The sequence below is a fragment of the Heloderma suspectum genome, chromosome 3 (assembly GCF_057233095.1).
Source record: "Heloderma suspectum isolate Gila_16-S chromosome 3, 16-S_ref, whole genome shotgun sequence".
NCBI lineage: Eukaryota > Metazoa > Chordata > Lepidosauria > Squamata > Helodermatidae > Heloderma > Heloderma suspectum.
In genome coordinates this window covers 305,358,606-305,382,463 of record NC_139460.1, presented here as the reverse complement: position 1 = coordinate 305,382,463, position 23,858 = coordinate 305,358,606, and the positions used below count along the sequence as shown (strand labels likewise).

Below are 23,858 nucleotides of genomic sequence, written 5' to 3'. Positions count from 1 at the left end.
TATTTTCACATATAAATATGCAAGGCAGACTGGGGCTGGGTTCACACAACATGACAGCCCACACTCAGGGTTGAGTATGGGTTGAATGTGGATTGCTGTTGAACAGTGGATTGCTGTGTAGTGTGAACCCAGCTGTGCTAACAAACCATGGTTGTTAATCATGAACAACCCACAGTTCATAATCCAAGAACAAATCATGATTTCTCTTTGTGGGTTGTTCATGGTTAACAAACCATGGTTTGTTAGCACGGCTGGGTTCACACAATGTAACGACCCACAGTTCAACAACAATCCACACTCAACCTATACTCAACCTTGAGTGTGGGTTGTCTTGTTGTGTGAACCCAGTCACTGGGTTCAGACAATCAGCGGGGGAAACAACACAGTATGGATTGTTTCCCCCGCCTCTGCACATGCCAGTTGTGTGAGTAGCATTTCCTTAATTACCTGCATCACGTTGCAGGTTGCCGTGTCGTCCAAACCCAGTACGCGGCACAATGGGGGTGGCTTCTTACCCACCCTACAGTCTATGGCTTGCATTAAGGGATGTGGGGTGGGTGAAAAGCTACCCCTGCTGCATTGCACACCAGGTTCGGACAACATGGCAACCCGTGACGTAGGTAATTAGGGAAATGCCATTTGTGCGAGCAGAATGTGCTGGGGCAGGGGAAACTACCCAGACTGCATTGTTTGCCCGGCTGATCTTCTGAACATGGCCAGTATGTTCTCAGGGGACTCCCATAATCTGGAGACAGTCTTGGCACCTCCTCCGCTACTCAGCAGTGCCTTCCCATTCCTCTCATGTTTTATCTTCTTGTCACGTTCCTTTGTCCTCCCCCTTCGCAATCAACACGCTCCAAGATACCAGGCTTCAGGCTCACTACTTTATTAGTTAACAACCAGGTTCTTTACAAATACAAATCCTAGGAGACGCTCAGGCTATAAAGGAAACAGCTACTCCACGCAATTACAAACACCAATAGAGGAGCCGAAATGGAAGTTAGAGAAGTTGCCAGCAGTTTGAACAAGAACTTCCCTGGCAGATTAGCTTAGGGGGGATGCCCCTCCCCTACAGTTGTGCCCTCCTACGTAGGCTATTATGCATAGCCAACTGGGTGGAGTGTCTGAGCTCCGCCTCTAACTTTTCCCACTTTGCTCTGCACTGGACCCTAGCATCCCTCAAGTCATGCCCCTCACTCTCCTCCTCCCACAAGAGCTGAGTTCTCATGGGGGGGAGCCCTTCAGGTCAAGCCATCTGTGTGCCAAGGCTATGAGCAGAATGCTTTTCCATATCTGAGCTCACTAGGGAGGAAGCCTCCCCCGGTTCTGGCTGTTCCCATTCTGAGTCTGGGCTGCTAACTATCTCCACACGCTCAGATTCATTCCTGACACTTCTTGCCATTGGCAAAGAACAGGCAATCCGATGGAATCACTGTGTTCATTAGTATAGGTGTGGTTGGCCTGGAATTAGCATGAAAGGAAATGTTAATCTCCTTTGCTGGCTTAGTGTACGGAGATGGCCATGTGTGTTCAGCAATGGCTCCTTTGCAAATACTTGTGTTTAATAAAACACTGAAGATCTTTGCTCTTTCTGAAGATCACATGATTATAGTTTAAGCAAGAGATGTGTCATCATGTTTGAATAGAGCAAACTTTGCGAAGGGGTGGGTTGGTTTGTAAAAGTTTTCTTGTTTGTTTTTTGCTAATATTCTCATCAAAAATTAATAAACAAAGGAAGAATAAAGGACAATAACAGACTGTCTCAGATCTATAAAAATTAGCTCTTGGCAGTGTGGGTTGGGGAAAGAAAAGGATTCCGTAAACATTGCTGACATGGGATGATTGCTGCCAAACAAAAACCACAGGCTGCTCAAACGTGAGAGATTTGCACAGACAGCAGAGTTCTAATTGGAGTTGTTTTGAATCAAAGTAAGTGGGTCTGATTTCACACATGGTTGGCTGATGGTTGATGCCCTATCGCTCAATGACTTAGTGTAGGGGTCTTCACCCTTTTTGGATCCACAGGCGCATTTGGGAATTTGAGATACTGCTGTGGGCACCACCACAAAATGCCTAATCAGCCAATTGCTGCTTTGACATCTACCTTTCACGTCTATGGATCTTAGGCTGCACCTTATTCAGCAAAAACTTTTGCTTCGTGTCTATTGGACACTGCAGCGCCTCTTTAATAAGAGATTGCCTAATTCAGCTAATTGCTGGTGGTGCAATACAGCTAATGCTTCTTTTAAACATATGTTTTGACAATGTCCAATCATTGCTTCGTTTTGCAGGGAGGTTATTACACAGAGAAAATGTTGTAATGGAACAGTTTTAATATTCAGTGATGTCACATATTCTTTTAAATTATTTACCTGCTTCATGGAAATTAACAAATGCTCAGCATAAATGGATTCTCTGGCCCTTTTGACAGCTAAAACACTAAGATTATAACACTGGAAGGATAAACACTCGCCTCCTACAATGCAGTGGATTGAGGGCCTTACAACGCTTTCAATATTTGAAGGGGTGGCATATAGACACCACCTTCAAATGGATGCTTACTTGGATATTTGGTCTACTTTTGTTGCAGCCCATGTATAATTGCTAGAAAGTTGTATGTGTTTCATACAAGTCTATTTATGTATATTTTTAAAAAATGGGAAAAGGTGCCCGCAGGTGCTGCATTGGGGACCTCTGACTTACTGGCCCTGATTCACAGCTGAATGTGTGAACTGCCTCCGCTAAAAACTTTTGTGCTTGAAGGTCATGAGAGGTGATAGGAAAACTCTGGCTTTGGTGTGTCATCTGACAAAGCATGTATGTGTGAATCCACTCACACTTTACAAACAGAAGAATTGCTTTGCTGGATCAGATCAAGGTCCTTCTAGTCCAGCATTTTCTTCCAGCAGAGACCAGCTGGACTCTTTTGGGAAGCAGATGAGCAGCGCGTGAAGTTGAATTCCATTTAATTATTGCATATAATAGGTCCATCAATGGCTGCCTTCCATGACTTTGTTGAATCCTTAAAAAAAAATCTCTCTAAGGTAGTGATCGCTTTGTCCATGCACCCAGGATTGCTTCCCTAAATAATAACTGGCAACAGTTACCAGTAAGCTTGGAGGTTGTATCTTGTTTATTGTATTTATATGCATCTTCCTCCCTTAGGGTGCAATCCAGCCCAAATGATGAAGGGCTCTGATCTCGGAGCCCTCCATCCATCCTAAGCTCTGCCAGGCTGTTGCTGGCAGGGTGGGAGGAGCGATGGAGGCTCTGTCCTCCCCAGATGCATTTTTTGATAAGTGGGCCTCTGAGCCTGTCTAAGTCACACACACTGCTGCGTACGGGGCCAGAGACTGAGGCGCCATTGGATCCAATGGATACATTGCCTGCCCCCCTCCACACCCACTGGCATGCCCCCATCCCCCCCGTCTTCTTCCCCTTCCTGAGGTTGGAGCTCCAACCTCGGGAAAGGGAACCACCACGGAGCTTTCTGTGGTGGCTGTGGAGGTGGGGAATCCATGGTTGAATCTCTTCCTCCAAGGTCAGAGCTCTCTGTGCAGTCTCATAGACTGCATTCTGTGGTCCCTCAAATGCTGTCTAAGGGGGAAATTATTGCTCTCTTAATATCTGGGTTCTTCCTCTTTGAATTTGGATGTGGATTAAGGTAATTCCAAATTACACAAGGTGTGTGACTAACCACACAGGAATTCTCTTTAGAAATGTCTAGATAGGTGTGGGTATGCAAAACTGGAAAGAAAATGAGGGCTTGGGGGGTGGGAGGAAGGCATTTGGATTTATTGATAATTGCTAAATTGGTGAGATCAGGATTTTAAAAGCCCAGATTTTTTTGAAAATTGGATGAAAGAGGAGGATGAGGTAGGTTTTGGAATCACTGCATTTATTCCTATGAACAATCTTTTGATACCAAGACATTGACCCAATCCATCAGTGATAGGGACGTATAAGGGACATAGCAGTAATGTTGATGCTTATTTTATAATGCACACATTTCTGCTTTTTATAAAAGGTGGAAGAAAAAAATCAGGTGACAGATGACAAAATACCATAGGGACGTCCTTTGCCTTAAGGGTGGAGGTTGCTGAAATAAGATAATTTAGTTTTAGATGTTGCCTTGTGTCCTTACGATGTGTGTTATCCTCCAGGTGTAACTGGCATATATTTGTATGTCTTTGTATATAATGCTGTCAGCCACTTTGATGGGCCTTGAGGGATGGAAAAGCAGGACAGAATGCTTTTTGAAAAACTAGATGTCCTGTTTTGTATAGCCTATCTTTCAAGGAGCACAGAGTGGCCTTTTTAGCCTCACAGTTATCCTGAGAGATAGGCTGGGCCTTGTGATGGTGACTTGTCTGAGGCCGTGTAGCAAAGGTCAAACTACATGTTACAGTCCGCCTCGTAGAACATTGGCCTAATGGCCACATTTCGTCTCTGCAGTGGAGAAGCTGCAGGTGGGAGGGGATGCTTAAATTGCCCTCCCCTTGCCTCTGCTGTGTTCCTGCAAATCTCTACCCCTGCTGCTTCCATCCCCCCCCCCCCAGCTCTGGAACTTTGCTGGGGAAGGGAGCATCTCAGGGGGAACATGGCAGGAGGAGAAAGAGTTCAGCCCCGCTTCCACCTGCCGCTTCTCTGCTGCAAATGTGCTGAGGATGGTTTGTGGAGAAGCAGCCATCAGGTAGGATGACATGCAGCACTAGCTTAGCCTTGAAAAATAGGTAGCAACATTGGTCCATAAGAAAATTGGTCTCAGGGCATGGTCTGAAAGCACACAAGGCTGCCACCTTGCTGACGCTAAGCAGGTCTGGGTCTGGTCAGTGTTTGGAGGGGAGACCACCTGGGCACTGCATGTAGCCACCTTGAGTTCCACGATGGAAGAAAGGTGAGATATACAGGTAATTTTAAAAAAAGAAAGGAAGAAAATAAGAACAAAAACTAATAATCCAAAATCTCCACTACAGCTGGAAAGCCTTGGAATCCCTGCCGAGGATGCCGCTGCCCTGTATTTCATTTACGTTGCACCTTTGTTCCTTCATACAGCCAATACAGTATTGATTTAAGAGATGTTTATGTTGCTTTGCAGAACTAAAACATTTTCTCAAGCAACTTACAATCAGGCAATTATAAACAATAATACAAAAAAGTCCAATTATTTAAACCGATAACAATGGTAAAATACTCTATAGTCCTAAAGAGTAGCATCAGATACTTCAAGCATCAGCTTAGCCACCAATCTGAATTATTTCAAAAGCAGAATGACTGTTACACCAGCCCTGTACCAAAGGGGATTGAAACAGCCATGCCTTCAGGGTCTGCCTAAAGGAAAACAAAGAGGGAACCAAACATATCTCTTTATGTTCCATAAATGGGGGGAGCGGGGGAGACCATTGAAAAGTCCCTGTCATGCCTCTTTGCAAACCTAATCATACCTATTGGTGGGACTGCGAGCAGAGTCTCTGTGGCCAATCTCAAGACTTGGGTAGGCTTGTATAAGTGCAAGTAACCTGGTCCCAAACCATTTAGCTCTTTAAAGGTCAAAATCAACACTTGTCTTGGGCTTGGAAGAGAATAGGCAGCCAGTGCCACTGATATAATATTGCCACTGATATAATAATGTTGTTGTTCAGTCGTTCAGTCGTGTCCGACTCTTCGTGACCCCATGGACCATAGCACGCCAGGCCTTCCTGTCCTCTGCTCTCTCCCGGAGTGTGCTCAAGTCCATATTCATTGCATCGTTGATGCTATCTAGTCATCTCATCCTCTGCCGTCCCCTTCTCCTTTTGCCTTCAATCTTTCCCAGCATCAAGGTCTTTTCCAGGGAGTTTTCTCTTCGCATTAAGTGGCCAAAATATTTGAGCTTCAGCTTCAGTATCTGTCCTTCCAAGGAGCAGTCAGGGTTGATTTCCTTTAGGATGGACTGATTTGACCTCCTTGCAGTCCAGGGGACTCGTAAGAGTCTTCTCCAGCACCATAGTTCGAAAGCATCAATTCTTCGGCGCTCAGCCTTCCTTATAGTCCAGCTCTCACATCCATACATTACTACTGGGAAAACCATAGCTTTGATTAGACGGACCTTTGTCGGCAAGGTGATGTCTCTGCTTCTTACTATGCTGTCTAGGTTTGCCATAGCTTTCCTCCCAAGGAGCAAGCATCTTTTAATTTCATGGCTAGAGTCACCATCTGCGGTGATCTTGGAGCCCAAGAAAATAAAATCTGTCACTGCTTCCATTTCTTCCCCTTCTATATGCCAGGAAGTGATGGGGCCAGATGCCATGATCTTAGTTTTTTTAATGTTGAGTTTCAAACCAGCTTTTGCACTCTCCACTTTCACCCTCAACAAGAGGCTTTTTCTTCGCTTTCTGCCATTAGGGTGGTGTCATCTGCGTATCTGAGGTTGTTGATAATTCTCCCAGCAATCTTAATTCCGACCTGTGATTCATCCAACCTGGCATTTCTCATGATGTACTCTGCATATAAGTTAAATAAGCAGGGCGACAATATGCAGCCTTGTCATACTCCTTTTCCGATTTTGAACCAATCAGTTGTTCCATGTCTGGTTCTTACTGTTGCTTCTTGACCCTCGTACAGGTTTCTCAGGAGACAGGTAAGGTGGTCTGGTACTCCCATCTCTTTAAGAATTTGCCACAGTTTGTTGTGATCCACACAATCAAAGGCTTTAGCGTAGTCAATGAAGCAGAAATAGACGTTTTTCTGGAATTCTCTTGCTTTCTCCATGATCCAGCAAATGTTGGCGATTTGATCTCTAGTTCCTCTGCCTCTTTGGAACCCAGCTTGTACTTCTGGTAGTTCTCGGTTCACATACTGCTGAAGCCTAGTTTGTAGGATTTGAGCATCACCTTGCTGGCATGTGAAATGAGCGCAATTGTACAGTAGTTTGAGCACTCTTTGGCATTGCCCTTCTTTGGAATTGGAATGTAAACTGACCTTTTCAGTCTTGTGGCCATTCTTGAGTGTTCCAAATGTGTTGGCATATTGAGTGCAGCACTTTAACAGCATCATCTTTTAGAATCTTAAATAGCTCAGCTGGAATACTGTCATCTCTGCTAGCTTTGTTGTTAGTAAAGCGTCCTAAGGCCCACCTGACTTCACGCTCTAGGATGTCCGGCTCAAGTTCAGTGACCACACTATCATAGCTATCAGGGACATTAAGATCTTTCCTGTATAATTCTTCTGTGTATTCTTTCCACCTCTTTTTAATCTCATCTGCTTCTGTTAGGTCCCTGCCTTCTTTGTCCTTTATCATGCCCGTCTTTGCACAAAACGTTCCCTTGAGATCTCCGATTTTCTTGAAAAGATCTCTAGTCTTTCCCATTCTATTGTTTTCCTTGATTTCTTTGCATTGTTCATTTAAGAAGGCCTTCTTGTCTCTCCTTGCTATTCTCTGGAACTCTGCATTCAGTTGGATATATCTTCCCCTTTCTCCCTTGCTTTTCGCTTCCCTTCTTTCCTCAGCTTCTTGTAAAGCCTCATCAGACAGCCACTTTGCTTTCTTGCATTTCTTTTTCTTTAGGATGGATTGAGTTGCTGCCTCCTGAACAATGTTACGGACCTCCGTCCATAGTTCCTCAGGTACTCTGTCTATCAGGTCTAATCCCTGAAATCTATTCCTTACCTCCACTGTATATTCATAAGGGATATGATTGAGGTCATACCTGAATGGTTTAGTGGTTTTCCCTACGTTCTTCAATTTAAGCTGAAATTTTGCAAGAAGCAGGTCATGATCTGAGCCACAGTCAGCTCCAGGTCCTGTTTTGACTGACTGTATAGAGCTTCTCCATCTTTGGCTGCAAAGTACATAATCAATCTGATTTCGATATTGACCATCTGGTGATGTCCATATGTAGAGTCGCCTCTTGTGCTGTTGGAAAAGCGTGTTTGCTATGATCAGCGTGTTCTCTTGGCAAAACTCTATTAGCCTTTGTCCTGCTTCATTTTGTACACCAAGACCATGTTTGCCTGTTATCCCGGTGATTTCTTGGCTTCCTACTTTAACATTCCAATCCCCTATGATGAAAAGGACATCTTTTTTGTAAGTCTTCATAGAACCGATCAACCTCAGCTTCTTCGGCCTCAGTGGTTGGGGCATAGACTTGAATTACTGTGATGTTGAATGGTTTGCCTTGGATTCGTACTGAGATCATTCTGTCGTTTTTGAGATTGTACCCCAGTACTGCTTTTCCCACCCTTTTTTTGACTATGAGTGCTACTCCATTTCTTCTAAGGGATTCATGCCCACAGTAGTATGATGGTCACCTGAATTAAATATCGCCCATGCTTGTCCATTTTAGTTCGCTGATTCCCAAGATGTCAATGTTCAATCTTGCCATCTCACGTTTGACCACCTCCAGCTTACCTTGATTCATTGATCTGACATTCCAGGTTCCTAAACAATATTGTTCTTTACAGCATTGGATTTTCTTTTCACCACCAGACACATCCAGAGCTGAGTGTCCTTTTGGCTTTGGCCCAGCCGCTTCACTCTTTCTGGCGCTACTTGGAAATACCCTCTGCTCTTCCCCAGTAGCATATTGGACACCTTCCGACCTGAGGGGCTCATCTTCCGGCGTCATCTCTTTTACCCTTGTGATACGTTCCATGGGGTTTTCTTGGCAAGAATACTGGAGTGGGTTGCCATTTCCTTCTCCAGTGGACCACATTTTGTCAGAACTCTCTGCCATGACCTGTTCGTCTTGGGTGGCCCTGCACAGCATAGCTTATGGCCTCACTGAGTTACGCAAGCCCCTTCGCCTCAACAAGGCAGTGATCCATGAAGGGGAATATTGGAGAACACACACCCCAAATGCCCAGCCCCTGCAAACATCCAGGCAGCTACATTTTGCACTGGCTGACACTTCTGAACTGTCTTCAAAGGCAGGCCCATGTCCTCCTGTGGATCATCTCAGATGAGTTCAGAAGGAACTCAGAAGAAAACTTCACAGGAGCTAAATCTCATATTGTGCAGTATATGGTCAAGCACATTTGCAAAATAGAATAGTGTTTGAAGCCAACCACCCACATTGATTATTCTATATGGTTGCAGATTACACTGAAGGGTGAACAGCCACTAGGGGGAGAAGAAGCCAACAGAGGACTCCACTTGGAAGGAAGAGAAGATAGAGTGGAACCGTTCCATCATGACAAAAAGGTGATTGAAGGTCATGCGCCACGGGAATTAAATATTCAGCAGAAGCAAGAAGCAGGGGAGGATGAGGATGAGGAGCAACATGTGGAGCAGGTTGCAGAGGAGCACAAAAAGGAACTTGAAGAAGAAGAAATGGAACAAGCCGGGCAACCTGAACACTTAACGGAGGATCTCGACCAAGCCCCAGAGGAGCATGAATGGAAGGAGAAAGAACAGACTGAAGGAGAAACCAACATGCTGGGTGAACACAATCATTCAGAGGTGGGCTGTTCTCTCTTGCTTTCTCTGCTCAGCTCTGTGAGGCTGTTCCCACAACAAGTTAACCCACACTCAGTGGTTGAATGTGGGTTGTTTTGACCTGTGGGTTGTTTGTTGAACTATGGGTTATTGTGTTGTCTGAACACAGCATATTTTCCACAGGGTTGGGTTATTGTGTTTTCTGAACACGGCCAGGGTGGCTTGTTAACCATGCAGTGTGGCTTGTCAACCACCCTGAACAACCCAACAACAACCCATGGGTTCTCAAGGTGGCTTGTTTGAGAAAAGAAGACACACTGCATGGTTAACAAGCCACCCTGGCTGTGTCCAGGCAACATGACAGCTCACGGCTCAACGAACAACCCATGGTTCAAAACAAGCCACACTCAACCACTGAATGTGGGTTACCGTGTTGTGTCAATAGTGTCTCTGTATGTATGTGTGATACGTATGTGAAAGCACAATCATAGTTTGCAGATTTGCTTGGAAATAAATCCCACTGTGTTCAATGAGGCTGCAATACTAAACACACCAACTAGAGCAGGAGTAGGCAACTTTGGAGGTTTGGGGGGCTCATTGCGCCCCCCTGACCCCTCTGGGGCTTGCACCCCTCCATGGTGGTGGAATCCCAGAGATTCTGTGGAGAAACAAAGCAGACTGGGATCTCATGCTTTGTTTCCTAGCAAAATCACTGGGATTCTGATGATGGGACTAGGCAGGGGTCACAAAAACTCCCAAGGGACTACGTGCAGTCTGTGGGCCTTATGTTGCCCCCCCCCCCGACTAGAGAGTAAGCCCCATTGATTACAGCGAGACTTGCTGCCTAGTAAATAGGTTGTTTAGGATTGCAACCTGAATGACTTCTACAACAGAGGAGGCTTAAAATAATTGAAATGTTTTTTCTTTGTCAGACAAAATAACCCATTTCGGAATTGTGGCTGCGGTGACACTGCTGCCTGTCACTACCTGTTGACTGATTGAATGCACATAGCCTCAGCCTCACTACTGAAAAGGACTAATGGCACGTGGGAATCCAGCACTCTTAGAGAGTGCAAATGTGCTCATTTCAATTATTTTAAGCCTCCTCTGTTGTAGAAGTCATTCAGGTTGCGATCCTAAACAACCTATTTACTAGGCAGCAAGTCTCACTGTAATCAATGGGGCTTACTCTCTAGTCGGGGGGGGGGCAACATAAGGGTGCCACGTGCCATTTGTTAGGGACGTTGATCAGTAGTTTCCCCATTTCAAACATCGCAGGCAAGCGACCATTAAAAGAAAAGATAGCAAACTTGACCAACTTGTTACAAGATGTTTTGATTTCAACGAGTACAGCCCTTCAAAGTTGGAAACCGTTTCAACAGAATAGCCATATCTAGTCCTGGGGACAGTGGAACTTGGAGGAAACTTCTGTATTATACACACAGAACACCCTAATGCCCTGTGGCCTTAATTTCAAGAATAATATGTCAACCTTTACCAATGCGTTTAATTCTTTTTTAAAACCTTTTTTGCACTTGAATAGCAGGTACCCATCCCGAGAATTCTTTCCATCCTCCACATTCATAGAACGGTCACCTTGGGCAGTACCTGGTTTGAAATCCAACCATGTTGCAGACAAAAGCAGAAGCTGAAACAGTTAACTAGCTTTAGATCATGGACAGCCAACTTGTAGCATGGATGTCTTAAGTGTTGTAGGCCATGGGAGTTGTGGACCGGAGTAAGAGGACCTCTAGGTCTTGTTTTAGCAATGAAGCAGATCTGTCATCTTTCCTACTCTCCTGCTGATCCCTGGCCCAGGAGTTGCTAGGCAAAACCACCCCAGACTTTTTGTGTGTGTGTACAGTTGTATTGCATTGTGCACTAGAGTAGTAGTATCACTGGGGAGGGGTCTTAGAGCCCATGTAGGAGATTCCAGGTTCAATCCTTGGTATTTTCTGGTAGGGATGAGAAAGACCCAATACGTGAAACCCTGGAGAGTTGCTGCCAGTCCATGCCAGTGCCTGGCCATTGGCCATGCTTGCTGGGGAAGATGGGGGTTGTCATTCAACTCCTCTGTAGGGCACTGGATTGGGGAAGGCTGGTGTACACAGTACGGAGCTAGAAGATCCAGTGGATTTGGCTTGGTGTAAGGCAGTGTCCTGTGTTTCTCCCTGTCTCATGCTTTGACTTGTGACACACCTGTCAGGCTTAGCAGACTTAGGGCGCAATCCTATCTAGATAGGCGGCTGCCTCCAAACTCAGGTGACCACCTATCCAAAGCAGGGCAGGAGAAGCACAGAGGGTATTGTTCCCTCCGTGCTTCTGACCTGCTTTTTCTGCTAGACAGCTGATTGTCTAGCCACAGGAGCACGGAGCAGGGAAGGAGACTGCTGTACGACACACTGGATGTGTCGTACAGGCAGCTGCAATCTCCCCGCCCCAGAATGCCCCCAGCCACGCCCCTTTCCAGCCCCTCCACGCTCCTCGCAGGCTCCAAGCTTGGTTCCCAGAAAACAACATATCCTATGGCCATGTAGCTGCTGTCTAGCGGTCTTAGGATTGCTCCCTCCATCTACTTTACATCTTGTAGCTAGGCATGTATGAGAATTTCGTTTCAGTTTGCAAATCACTCGAAAATGCTCTGAAAGTGCTCTGAATGTAAGCATGACCACATTTTCTCCAAAAATGTTTGCAAATTCCAGAACTTGCCTTCACGTTTGCAAAACGTGTTCTTGAAAAATGTGCAACTTTCTCAAAATGCACTAACTTCCCACTCAAAATGCAAAACTTTCTTAAAATGCACAGCTTTCTCAAAATGCGCATGTTTTAAATCACCCATGCTTTAGTCTATGTGGGAAATTTGTGCAATTTTGGAAATTTGAGCAAATTTGGGAATTTGTTTGCACAGCTTTCACGTTCGATAGCTGTTCGTTTTGTGCAGCTTTCCCATTCATGATTACAAACAGGAGTGCAAATCAAGGAGAAACCAGCAACAAGCTGATGTTTGGAGAATCTTGGCGAAGTCAAACAATGCTCGGTCCCCAATCCCTACTTATAGCTTTGCTAGAAACATCATTAAAAAGGAAAGCTGCCTTTTAAAAGAACCTTTTTGACACACACAAATTGCAGACAGTATGTCTGTGTTGGCACAGGAACGCTGACTGTCATTATGAGTCCAGAGTGCTCTTTTTCCTATATCCGGATATGGCCTAATATTTTGACAGACCATTTTAATCCTGAAAGTGGCATGCCTCAAGGACCTGAGGCCTCGGGGGTACAGTACATGCAGGTCATGTTTTGTGTAGAGCTGTTAATAGAATCTCGGGGAGGTGATTCTGCCTTCTGGGTCATGTCTCATGGGCATCCAGATGTGCAGGTTTGTTTGGTTTCAGCCTAGAGCCCTGTTGATGATTATCCAACTCACAAAGTCTTCCTGTATTTCAGGCTTCATTAAAACCCACTTGTGTCCTGCAGTCAAACGATGTGGCCAGTGTTTGAGTTGTTAGGTGAAATTTCTTACCCCACAGCTCCTGCCCACCTTTTTGTCCCCCTTTCCTTGGGACACAGGCTCCAAAATTTCCCCTGTGTCCCACTCTGTTGATGCTAGCAGCATAGAACTCACAGTGCGAGTGTGTGTGTGAGTGTGAGTGAGTGAGAGAGAGAGAGAGAGAGAGAGAGAGAGAGAGAATGCATGCAGGGCAGGATTTTCTTTCTGGTCCTCTTTCTGACTGGGTATCTGCCTCTTGCCATCTGCCTCTTTCTTTCGGTGTTCCCTTCAAGTCTTTGCTTCTCTAGAAGCAAGGGATCCTGCGATCCCTTGAGGAAGGGGAATCATCCTTGAAGTGCCACTTTCTCATTGAGATGGGAATGAAGGAGAGTCCTGTGATGAGCAAGCAACTACTAATTTTATCACTTTTCATTTTTATTCTCCCCATCTTCTAACAAACTTGTGGTGGTGCAAATCCCCTCTCCCTCACTTTATCCTCACATCAATTTTGTAAGGTAGGTTAGTCAGGGAGACTGTGTTTAGCCCAAGGTCACCCAACAAGGTTCATGGTTGACTGGATTGGAATGCAGGTAGGCTTTACCCAGAGTAAGAAGGGAAGGAGTTGTTGAGTACTCACTCTGCAACTTGTGGTTTTACATGGGGTGCCATACCTGGCTCTTCCTCCTTGCAGAGCAGCTGGGTGAGTGACAGCTTTTAGTACTGCATCATGCCTGACCTGGCCCTCAATCCTGGAATTGAGACCTTGGTCCAAGAATGAAGAGCTTCTATAGGCCAACACGGACCTTACGTTAACCATGCTGTATCTCTTTTCATTTTTACTCTAAAGCAGCTGCAAGGCCCCTGACTCCCCCACACTAAGCCCCCTTACTTCCCCACACTAGGGTCCCAATCTGGATTTGGGGCCCTGCGCCTACTCCAGAGTAAAAATGGGGGGGAAAGCATAGCTGCTTGACACACATTTAAAGTAAGGTCTGTTTTGGCCCTGCATGATGTGGGAACCATTTTGGGAGGAGAGCCAGGGAGGAGGCTCTCCTTCGAGCACGTATGAACAATCCGCCATCTATTGTCCTGCAATAGGTAAGGAAATATCAGGCCCTTCATCATCAGCGGTTAAAACGCATGATCATTTGTTATCTTCTTTCCCATCTTCCAGGCTTGGGAAAATGAGAGGGTCTTACAGATTTGGCCTGTCGCACAATTCTGGGGAAGGGGAGTTGGTTTTTTCTCCCACTTTCCTAGCTGCCCTTACCTGCTTGTTCTTGACATACAATTCTCAAGGGTGTATCGGGTCCTTTCAGTTTAGGAGTTGGTATTCCTACCAAGATGTCGAAACACAGGAAGTTGCCTTATACTGCGTCCGACTGTTGGTTCATTTAAACCAGTGTTGTCGTGTGCTTGGACTGGCAGTGGCTCTCCAGGTCTCAGGCAGAGTTTTTCCTATGCCTTTTAATCCCTTTTTTAAACTAGAGATGCCAGAAGTTGAACCTGGGGGACAAAACAGGCATTAGCAGCTCTGTCATCTTTTCATTTTTACTCTAGAGTAGGCCCAGGGGGCCAGAGTTGGATCTTAAATGCTCCCCCACACTAGGGTCCTAAGAGTAAAAATAAAAAAGACATGGCTTCTAGACACGTGTTTAAAGTAACGCCTGTTTTGGCCCTTGGACCTTCTGCATGTAAAAGCACGTGCTCTACAACTGAGTGGTGACCCTTCTTCATAGCTCTTATTTAATAGATACGATGCATCTTCCACTAGGAACCGCCAACAGTGAAGACTATAACAAGGTACAAATCTGCCTACGAAGAACAGCTGGAGCAGCAGAGGCTGGCCGCCCAACGCGCAGAAGAAGCCAGTCGCCTCAGAGAACATCAGGAGTTTTTGCATCAGGGAAGGCTACAAGAGCAGCTGCTACGGCGGCAGCAGCTTCAAGAGAGAGAGCTGACTCTACGGAGACAGGCAGAGCAGGATGAAGAACAATTTAAACATCGCCTAAGGTTATTTTTTGAAATGAACTTTGGGCTCCTGCCAGCCACTTTGAGAAAGGAAGGTAGTTTAGTGTCTCAGACTTGGAAAGTACCGGAACCTTCTAGAATTCTGGTACTTTTTTTACGCCACTGGCATCACGGGGCTCAGGGTAGTGCCCCCATTTTGGAGTCAGGCTGTGAATACACTACCTGTGTGTGTGTGTGGGGGGGGCATGTTGATACACCTCCACATTATCCCTGTCAGACCATAAGCCCAGGGCCAGATACATGAACGATGAGATGAACACAGCAGTTCTTTGGACAATATTATGTCATGGCAGCAGGTGTTTGTAACGTGGCATTCATAACTGACAGCAGTTTTTCAAATGTCTGCCTTCAGGAACCTTGTACATATCAAATTGTCTGAAAATGAATGCCTGCCTTTCCCTCATGGAACCCTTGCACGTTGCAGAGGATTCTGGGATCAGGCAAGTGTTCTAGGCAGAGCAGGATTAAGACATGCTGAGGCCCTAAGCCATGTCAAGTTTCAGAGGCGCCTTACCATAAACAATAAAGAGAAAAAATGTATTACATTATAATAGAAAGGTAAGCCATTATAGTTGCATAGATACCGTACATAGGCAAAGATGCAATGAGAAACAACTAAATAGAAGATAGGTCTTGCAAAAAGCTTTATTTGCATAATCAAATTCCTTAAGATTTCTTAATTACCGTATATGAAACCGAAGACTTTTAATTTATAGAAACCCAAGAGCAACTGCAGAGATCAGAACTTAGTTAATGGAAGTAGCAATGTAACTTGTAATGACAAATTAATACTGCTATTCTGACCAAAACACATAAGACTTGCAGTAATCCTAGCTCCCATTGTCTCCTCTGAGGTCTGAGGTGAGGTTGGGCAACCTGTGGATGATGCAAGTCATCCAGCAGCCCTGGAAGGGAAGTTGATGGGATTGGGTGTGGATTGGGAAGGGGAGGTCAGGTTTCAGAATTTGGGTGGTGGATTTTATATGAAAAGTTATTTAAGCCAGAGCAATTTCAATTATAATAAATCTTAGTGATCTCCAAAGTATTTAGAGGCCCCTCATAATATGAGGGCCTAAGCCATGGCTTGCTTGACTTGTTCCTAAATCTGGCACTGGTTCTAGGTGACACACTCAGTTTAGCTGGTATGTCGGCCTCACTTTCACCTTATATGAACTGGGTGTGTGCCTTAAGAATGAGCAGCACACACGCACGCACACGTTTCAGTGAATTTTAGTGTGTGTGAATTTTTCCAAGCATTTTGGCAGGGCAGGGGACAGGCTTACTGTTTGCAGTGGGGAAGTGGTGAGGGTTTATTTTTCTTTTTGAAAGGTTTTCCTAAAAAAGAGAGGAAAGAGGGAGAAAATCCACAGCTTCTCTGCTTGCAATGATATGCCTACCTTCCCCACAAACCCTTCAAAAAGATTTCCCCCCTCCCTGCATTCAGTCTTATTTATTACACCCCAAACACTCCCCTGCAGTATGCTGTGGGGCAAGATTAGTAGTGGTGGGCAAACGTATCTGCCCCTGCTGATTTCTTCCATTGAGTGTTCAAGGCCTCCTGATCACAGTTTGTAAACCAGTTTGCCCTAGAAATGTGGTGTGTGGGGCGGGGGGGGGGGGGGCTGAAAATGGCCCCGGGCCCCTTGAAGTTCCATCACCCTTCTATACACCCCATTTAAGTATGTATAAGATTTCAGCATTACCAGCTGTTAAATGTATAGCCATTCTAATTGAAACAGAACACTATGGATAATATTTTGAGTTTTTAAAATAATCTGTTGTTACCCACCCTGAGTTCCGCAATATGTGGGCAAGCTATACATTTGAATAAAGATGTAGGTTGGGTAGGGGGTTGGGAGGACAGAATGGCTGCCGAGATATCCTTTGCTGGGCTGTTTTGCTTCGTAATGGTGGGACAGAAAGGACTGGTGCCACGTTTTGGAAGGGGGTAACAGCTCATGCTGCTGGACACCCACATCTCTTCTTTCCACCAGTGAAGAACAGCCTCCTGGTGTGGGTTACTCCTCCCACTTGCTGAAAGGCCTTTCCCTCCTGCCCACCCTGCCCCCCTGCCTTGGCAGGGGGCAAAGGCAGCAGCCCAGTGGGTCCCTGAGGGCAGCAACACTGCAAAAGCAAAGTGGGAGGTGCAACAAGCACACGAGGCCGCCACCTGGGCCCGGTCAGTGCTTGGAGGGGAGACCACCTGGGAACCGCATGTAGTCACCATGAGTTCCATGATGGAAGAAAGGTGGGATATAAATGTTATAAATAAAAATAAACAAACAAGCAAAAGGCACGGGGGTGGAGAATTACCCTCCTCACTACTATTCCACCTGTCATACAGAAGGTGTACTTAGGTAGTCCAAAACAGTTTCCATGTTTTACAAAAATGAAAGCTCTTTACAAACCTGAAGTAACCCATTCCTGTAATCTTTTTAGACATCAGTCTCATTATGATAACGTAGATCAGGATATTGTGCAAAGAGAAGAACAAGGTGCCCAGGAAGAGGAGGAAGAAGAAGAAAGTAAGCGATTAATTCTCTCCCCACAACCCCAATCTTCTGAAATATCTTTTAAAATAACCCCAATGTGTAATTGAAGAAATCATTTTTAAGCATTTTTAAATTGGTGGGTCATATCCAAAATGGATAAAACTCAGCTTGGCTTATTACCAGAGCTGCTGGTCACTGGTCAGGGACTAGTTGTGATTCATTGATTCATCTTGTTGTGCCTCTGTTTTTCCCTTCACACCTGATCCTATTCTAACTGAATGTGACTTAAATTTCACTGTGGTTCCGTATGAGAGAGGCTGTTCCGTTTGTGGCTTACAAATACAGTGCTGAACTTGCAGCAGTCTTTCTAAATATGGGAGGGAACGGAGAGAGGAATGAATGAATGAATGAATGAATGAATGAATGAATGATCTGCATTATCAGACTATGAGCAGCACAACCAACATCCAGATGAAGCGGAGGAAGAAGATCCAAATAATGCAAATGAGCGACAGGATCAGGAACGGGATCACCACACGGAAAGCAAGCAGAATGAAGAACCGGTGAGTGGGAGAGGCACATGTTGAGAATTAAAGTGTGCTTCTTGGCAGCTTTATAACAAATAAGATTAGAGTTTATTCTAGCTTGGGCAAAGATTTGTGATCGGCATTGTTTTGAAGGTGCTTTTTTTCATGCAACAGAGGCAGAAGTAAGGTTGGTCAGGCCTGGAGTCACCCCCGGCATCTTCAGCCAGCTGCTGTGCTGACAGTGATGCCAACCAGGGCTGTAATTGTCATTTCCCCCAAATGCAAGTTTTGTCGTTCTTCAGCATTGGTGGCAAACCATTGGTGGCTGTCATGTTTGTGTTGTGGCAGCCATTTTGTTTCACACCTAGCGTTGCAGAACAACAGGACTTCTTGAGCTTTGCATTTGGGGAAAACTAAGATGGTGGCCATAGCCACCAGGTGCCCAACCAACAGCACTCTACTGAGTCCGTCACCCCTTGAGCCAGCCCGGTATGAAAGCAAAAAAGAGCAGAGGGGCAATGGCAGAGAGTGGAAAAATAAAAGGAAAGGAGGAGGAGAATCTTGCTGCATTGTGAAGTATTGAGTGGGCTCTTCGGGATTGTTTCTCCAAGGAATGTTCTTAGGAAAATGAGGAAGACCCTGGCAGGAAGTAGATAGCATTTATATTGTACAGTCAACATGATTCATGTTTTGCTTTGTTTTATGTATATTTGTATTTATATTAAGCTTTATATTCCTCCTTTCCAAGCAAATGCCAATTCAAGGCGGTTTACAACAAATTTAAAAGAAAAACAGTTTAGAATCAAGCAACAAAAACAACAGTAAAAACAGCTGTTCATTATCTTAGTTAGACAGGCCAGTATTATTCTCACTATGCTGCATGGGCTGAGGCTGAGAGATGGCCTCCTAATGCCTTAGACCAGCCTTCCCCAACCTGGTCCCCTCCAGATGTGTTGGACCCAGCATGCCTCAGCCAAGAGAAGGTTGGGAAAGGCTGGCTTAAGTTCTCCTAATGAGTTCATGGCAGAGGTGAGATTCGATCCAGGGCCTTCCTGGCTTGCTGTCTCTTGGTTACTGTGCTATACTTGCTCATGCGAGCAAGCATGGCAGTGGGAAGAGATAAACTCATGTCAGGATGCTCCTGTCAGCTTTAATGCAGCAGGCACTTCCATACATCCTCCTTTTATAACTGTGCTTTTGGGGACCAATTCATGTGATCGGGGTTCAGACTTGAGTTGGTGGAGTGGACCGCTAGTGTGGTGGAATGGACATTGTGTAGATTTCATGAGCACCACATGGACTGACTTTCAAGTATTTGCTTAGCCATTATGCCTATTGAGAGGCCTTAGGAAAGTCTCTTACCCTCATTTTAAACTACTTCACAGTTTATCTTACTTGTGGAGATAAAGAGGGTTAACCCTGTGTATGACACCCTGCAGCCATCCTGTACACTCCATCCAACACCTGAGGCCCTACTTGAGGTTCAGCAAGTGAGCATAAGGTACAGGGCCTTTTTGGTTATGGCAGCTGTAGAGGCCTGTATAGTCTCATTACTACAGGCCTTCCAGCACATGGTGAAGACTGGGCTCCCTAAAGAGGTGTTTGGGGAAGCTGGGCTGACCATCTGTTCTAATTGCTGACTGAGGGCAGTATCCGGAACAGACTGCTAGTGCAACAGGAACTAGCGGTTCCTGAAATGAGCATGGAAATGAATGGAAACACTCATTTCCAGACCAGGACAGGTTAGTGGAGGTCCCTTGTGGGAGCTCTGCTGACTTGCCCTGATCTGGAAACAAGCCTTGCTGCTCATTTCCAGGTGTTTATTCCTCTTGTTGTTGTTCCTGTTGCAGTAACGGCCTGTTTTACTAGCGCGGGGTTATTTTGTAATGCTTTATCATGCTGTTTGATTATGTCTTGATTATTTGTGCATCTGTGTTGCTAGGTGTGCTGATTCCCCCAAATTGGAAGAAAAAAAAGGAGATAAATTTCTAAAATGAGTAAATAAATGAGAATGTGTTGATAAGTGTCTCCATGTGGTGAAGGGCTGATCAGAAACACAGGTTGTAATTTGGCGAAAACCTCAAGGACACAGAGTGACGTGTTAGAACCTAAGGCAACATTAGTAATGTTGTAGCAAAAGGCACATGGTTGTTGAGATTCTTTTGACTTAAAAAAAATACAGAAGACAGCTGGCGATGACGTCAACCCAGCGGATGACCCCAACAATCAAGGAGAAGATGAGTTTGAGGAAGCTGAGCAAGAAAGAGGAGAGAACCTACCTGATGAGAACAAGCAGCTAAAACCAAATAACCAGAAACAAGAGAATCCTGAAATGGAAGACCATTTAGTGGTGAGTATACAAAAGATGATGATGATGCCTTTTTATATTTCTATACCGCCCCATAGCCGAAGCTTTCTGGGCAGTTTACAGGAGTTAAAACATTAAAAAGCCATTTACATAAAAGCACACCAACAATATACACAAATAACATATAACTAAAAACTATTTTGCACCGTCAGTCATAACCAAAGCCACATCCAGGACAGATTAAAACTCATCACGTGCTGTCAGATGCCTGGGAAAAGAGATAGGTCTTAAGCTAGCACCGAAAAGATAACAACGTTGGCGCCAGACGTTGTTGGGGAGCTTGTTCCATAGATGGGGGGCCACCACTAAGAAGGCCCTCTCCCTCGTTGCCACCTTCCCTCGGAGGAGGCACCCAGAGGAGGACCTTAGATGCTCAACATGGAGTACAGGTAGATTCATTTCGGGAGAGGCGTGCCATCAGGTATTGTGGTCCCAAGCTGTGTAGGGCTTTAAAGGTTAAAACCAGCACCTTGAATTGAGCTTGGAAGCATATAGGCAGCCAGTGCAAGCCAGCCAGAGTTGGTCTTATATGTGCCGACCTTCAAGTCCCAGTTTTCAATCTGGCCACTGCATTTTGTACAAGCTGCAGCTTCCGAACCGTCTTCAAAGGCAGCCCTACATAGAGCACATTGTGGTAATCTAACTTAGAGGTTAATTATGGCTGTTAAATCAGGCCCTGTTCACGCCATGGCTGCAGCCTCAAGTGATGTAAACATAACATAAGAACAGCCATGTCAGACCAAGGGTCCATCTCATCCAGCATTCTGTTCACACAGCAGCCAACCAGCTGCCTGGGAAACCCATATGAAAGTATTGCACATACGAAAGAAGCATCATAAGCAGAGGAGGCTGGTGGATCCGATTTCAGTGGAGCAGAGATTCCATTCTGGGTTTTAGTTACAACCAACCAGGAGTCTACAGAGCTATCTAAGGTGCTGGGCCCTTTTGGGGATAGGGTCCAGCACCTTGGATAGCCACTTTAGACTCCTGGCTGGTTGTAAGAAAAACCCAGAATGGGATCTCTGCCCCACTGAAATCAGATCCACCAACCTTCCCGATCATAAGTAGAAGTTTCACAGCTCCTCACACGCTATGTATTGCAACACAAGGCTGCTCACACTCGTCTGCTGGTAATCAAAGACTGTTGCTGGAGATACGTGGATTTCCCATTCCATTAGTGTCCCGTGGGTTTGCTCAGCCATGTATGCCGCTCTGCCTTCCTTCCGATTGAATGTCGATAATTTCTAATAATAATTCTAAAATTAGTGCATGTGAAGTTTGCCACAGCTTATTTATTTATCACATTTATATTCCATGATAAAACTCAAGGCAGCAAACTTAGGTTTCCAGGCAGTCTCCTTTATTCTGTTCATTCACCTCTCTTCCCCAAACCAGGTTACTGGTACCCCCAAGCACCGGCACACATTGTTGAAACGTAGCACACAAGGAATCTTGGTGCAGTCAAGCACACCACTGCATCAAATTTTCTTCATGTGCTGTGTTTTGCTAATGGCCGCTAGCATGTGTGAGCATCAGAAACTTGGATAGGGGAAAAGATGCAAATCAACAGTGTAAAACAAAAGCTGCAACAAAGTACACATGCATAGCTACACATTTTACAACTACAAAGTCCAGAAATCCAAAATGGAAGAATTACAGACTGCTAACACTTGGAGCTGCTATGCAAACAGTGCCAGAGATCCCAAAGTCCAGGGAGAAATTTTGGATGAGGAGGATTTCACAAACCTCCCTAGCAGTTTTCATGTATGTTTATCACTTTATAAATATTATGTCCAGTGATGAATTGCAGAGGTTAATGGGATGTCACAGGTTTCCTCAAATGCAACACTTTTCAATGGTGTCAGTTCACATGTATATCTGCTAGCCAACAAGCGTACAGGAACTGTGTAAGAAAATCTGGGTTACCATCCTGTGCATGAGCATGCTTCCCATTGTCTTCTTCTCCAGTATGGTTGTGAGGGGGAGGTTGGAAGCGTCCACTCCTGTTTTCAATTAACCCAATTTATTCTTTTCCCTGAACCAAGAACTACAGTTCGTTTTAAGTATGGTTTACCCATACAAGTCAGGATCAGAAATCACAGTTTGATTTCGGCTTATTCAGACAAACCATAACTTTAAGCCATGGGTAGGCAACGTGCAGACAGCCCCCAGTGCCACTGCCAAAATTTGAAAGTTTAAGCTAGCCACGGTTCAGGTTCAGATGAGATGACGGACTGCAGGTTAGTTGAAAAGAAGTGGATGCTTCTGATCTCCTCATGGCTGCACCAGAAGAGGAGAGGGAGAAGGAGAGTGCATGGGTCCAAGGCTCGCTCATGTAACAATAAACTGTGGTTTACTCTTACGTCCAACTGTGGCCAGTGTGCACTTCTGTCTTCCAATGAGTCAAAGACCAGAACATCTGTGGACTGTGCTCTTTTTTTTAAGACACCATTAAATATTTTTATTTAATAAAATGTTGAGTGTGCTACATTTTAAATGGTTGAATTTGAAGGCAAACTTTATTGCTGGATTCCCTCAGAATGTGTTATCCCACCTTCTCTAGTGGAATTTGAAAGCCGCTGGTGAACATATAAAACCAAAACGTCCATAAAGCATAATAAAACTGTATATCTGCTTTTAGAAAAACAGCAACAAATAATATAGCTTAATTTACTAAATTGCTAGAAGGCTTCTTGAACAAAATGTTTTGCAGTGTCTACTAAAAATGTAGTTTAATACTTTGGCAGAGCTCCTTGGAGAGGGAGCTGCATAACAGAGCTCTGAATATCTGAAAATTTAGGGTTTTATGTATGAAACTCTGTTTTGTGAGGTTTTGAAATACGAGTTATTCAAAATGAAAGCCAAGATAGTATAAAAAACTTCTTGGGGCTGATATCAGAGCAATACGACAATGGAACCAATTACCTAGGGAGGTGGTGGGCTCTCCCATACTGGAGGCATTCAGAATGAAGCTGGACAGCCACCTGTCAGGGATGCTTTGACTTAGATTCCTGCATTGAGCAGGGGGTTGGACTCAATGGTCTTATATGCCCCTTTCAAAACGTCCATAAAGCATAATAAAACTGTATATCTGCTTTTAGAAAAACAGCAACAAATAATATAGCTCAATTTACTAAATTGCTAGAAGGCTTCTTGAACAAAATGTTTTGCAGTGTCTACTAAAAATGTAGTTTAATACTTTGGCAGAGCTCCTTGGAGAGGGAGCTGCATAACAGAGCTCTGAATATCTGAAAATTTAGGGTTTTATGTATGAAACTCTGTTTTGTGAGGTTTTGAAATACGAGTTATTCAAAATGAAAGCCAAGATAGTATAAAAAACTTCTTGGGGCTGATATCAGAGCCATACGACAATGGAACCAATTACCTAGGGAGGTGGTGGGCTCTCCCATACTGGAGGCATTCAGAATGAAGCTGGACAGCCACCTGTCAGGGATGCTTTGACTTAGATTCCTGCATTGAGCAGGGGGTTGGACTCGATGGTCTTATATGCCCCTTTCAACCCTACTATTCTATGTTT

The 23,858-nt window shown here is 44.8% G+C and overlaps 1 protein-coding gene across 5 annotated transcripts in view; it reads left to right on the top strand.

Annotated features, from left to right (window-relative positions):
• GOLIM4 (golgi integral membrane protein 4) overlaps positions 1-23,858 on the top strand; it is an 80,305-nt gene that overhangs the window by 43,302 nt on the left and 13,145 nt on the right. For 4 of the 5 annotated variants that reach the window (XM_084847460.1, XM_084847463.1, XM_084847461.1 and 1 more), the window contains 5 exons: positions 9,077-9,439; positions 14,677-14,915; positions 17,373-17,458; positions 17,870-17,988; positions 20,135-20,302. In XM_084847460.1, the coding sequence (XP_084703586.1) occupies positions 9,077-9,439; positions 14,677-14,915; positions 17,373-17,458; positions 17,870-17,988; positions 20,135-20,302 (975 nt within the window). Of the gene's footprint in view, positions 1-9,076; positions 9,440-14,676; positions 14,916-17,372; positions 17,459-17,869; positions 17,989-19,337; positions 19,667-20,134; positions 20,303-23,858 lie in introns of those variants that run through there. The other variant, XM_084847462.1, reaches the window with a different exon arrangement.